Source organism: Otolemur garnettii, unplaced genomic scaffold, assembly GCF_000181295.1.
Source record: "Otolemur garnettii isolate 467f Iridium unplaced genomic scaffold, OtoGar3 scaffold00020, whole genome shotgun sequence".
Classification (NCBI taxonomy): domain Eukaryota; kingdom Metazoa; phylum Chordata; class Mammalia; order Primates; family Galagidae; genus Otolemur; species Otolemur garnettii.
In genome coordinates this window covers 22,328,958-22,330,643 of record NW_003852415.1, presented here as the reverse complement: position 1 = coordinate 22,330,643, position 1,686 = coordinate 22,328,958, and the positions used below count along the sequence as shown (strand labels likewise).

The window sequence follows — 1,686 nt, the reverse complement described above, 5'->3', positions numbered from 1 at the left end:
TCCCAGCTACTTGGGAGGCGGAGGCAGGAGACTCGCTTGAGCCCAGGAGTTAGAGGTTGCTGTGAGCTGTGATGCCATAGCACTCTACCCAGGGCGACAGCTTGAGGCTCTGTCTCAAAAAAAAAAAAGAAAAACTCTACTATGGCTCCACGCCTATGGCTCAAGTGGCTAGGGCACCAGCCAAGTACAATTGAGCTGGCGGGTTTGAATCCTACTCAGGCCCGCCAAACAACAATGATGACTACAACCCAAAAAAAAAAAAAAAATAGTGGGGCGTTGTGGTGTGCGCCTGTAATCCCAGCTACTTGGGAGGTGGAGGCAGGAGAATCCCTTGAGCCCAGGACTTGGTGGTTGCTGTGAGCTGTGATGTCATTCTATCCAGGACGACAGCTTGAAGCTCTGTCTCAAAAATAAATAAATAAATAAATAAATAAAAGAAAAAGGAAAAGAAACACTCTATTGAATGATGGGCTTTTGGATTCAGGAAAAAAGATTTTTTATACCCCCAGAGTTTGTTGGCTAATAGATCTCTATTTGAATTTCAGATAATATTGTTGTTGTAAGGAGTGCTCAGACAAGGCTGAGAAGTGCTCAGAACGCTGCTTGGTATGTCCTAGTTATGTTACGTTAAGTTCAGGAAGCCTCTGTCTTCTTACTTGAAGAATGAGGTTAATGTGCCCTATTCAGACTTGTTTTCAGAAACAGATTCTGGCAAGAGGGTAAAGATGGTCCCTCACTCTCCCATTCCAGTTCTCAGTTGTTTGCCTCTTCTGGGACAAGTGACTTTTTGGACCCACAGAACCCTTGGGTGGATGAGGGCTTGAGCTCAGCTGGGTGCTGATAAGGGCTTTCAACCCAGTGGACTGGATGAAAACCTGGACCAGGAATCTAATGGCAGCACATCACATTATACCCCCTGATGCCCAGAGGTCTGGGGGTATAAGTATGAGGAAACTAAACAGAAATTTTTTTTTTTTTTTTTTTTTTGAGAGAAAGTCTCACTTTGTTCCCCTCAGTAGAGTGCGATGGCATCACAGCTGACAGCAACCTCAAACTCTTGGGCTCAAGTGATTGCCTTGCCTCAGCCTCCCAAGTAGCTGGGACTCCAGGTGCCCACCACACCACCTGGCTGTTTTTAGAGACGAGGTCTGGCTCAGGCTGGTCTTGAACCTGTGAGCTCAGGTAATCCACCTGCCTTGGCCTCCCAGAGTGCTAGGATTACAGGCGTGAGCTACCACGCCCAGCCCTAAACAGACATTCTTAAAGAGTTGAGATAATGTATGGGAAAGCTGAGAACAGTCCTGGCTAGGCAGACAGCCATTGAAAAAGAGGAAACTATTATATCATACCTGGACCAGGACTGAATTAATATAGATGAGGATAAAGAAGCCATTGCAAATTATCTCAAAGAGAACTTTTCCTATCCTAATGTTCTACTACTCCGGACTTACAGCTTTTCCAAATTTGAGAACCATTTTTTCTGCATTTATGTGGTCCATAAAATTAGGATGAGGCTTTCTTCTTCGAAAATCCTCTTCAGTAAATGGTACTTCTGTATCATCCTAGAAGAGAGAAAAAGTGCTACTGGGTATATTTGAGCTCTGTAAAACTTCTAAGCTAAAGATGTATTCCTTTAAGTTCAAATAAAGCTTAAAACAACTGCTTATCTTTTTTTTTTTTTTTTTT

General features: G+C 43.6%; 1 protein-coding gene across 1 annotated transcript in view; it reads right to left on the bottom strand.

Moving 5' to 3' along the window:
• AK7 (adenylate kinase 7) overlaps positions 1-1,686 on the bottom strand; it is a 96,811-nt gene that overhangs the window by 72,934 nt on the left and 22,191 nt on the right. The window contains 1 exon segment of the mRNA XM_003787088.1: positions 1,461-1,562. Coding sequence (XP_003787136.1) covers positions 1,461-1,562 — 102 coding nt within the window.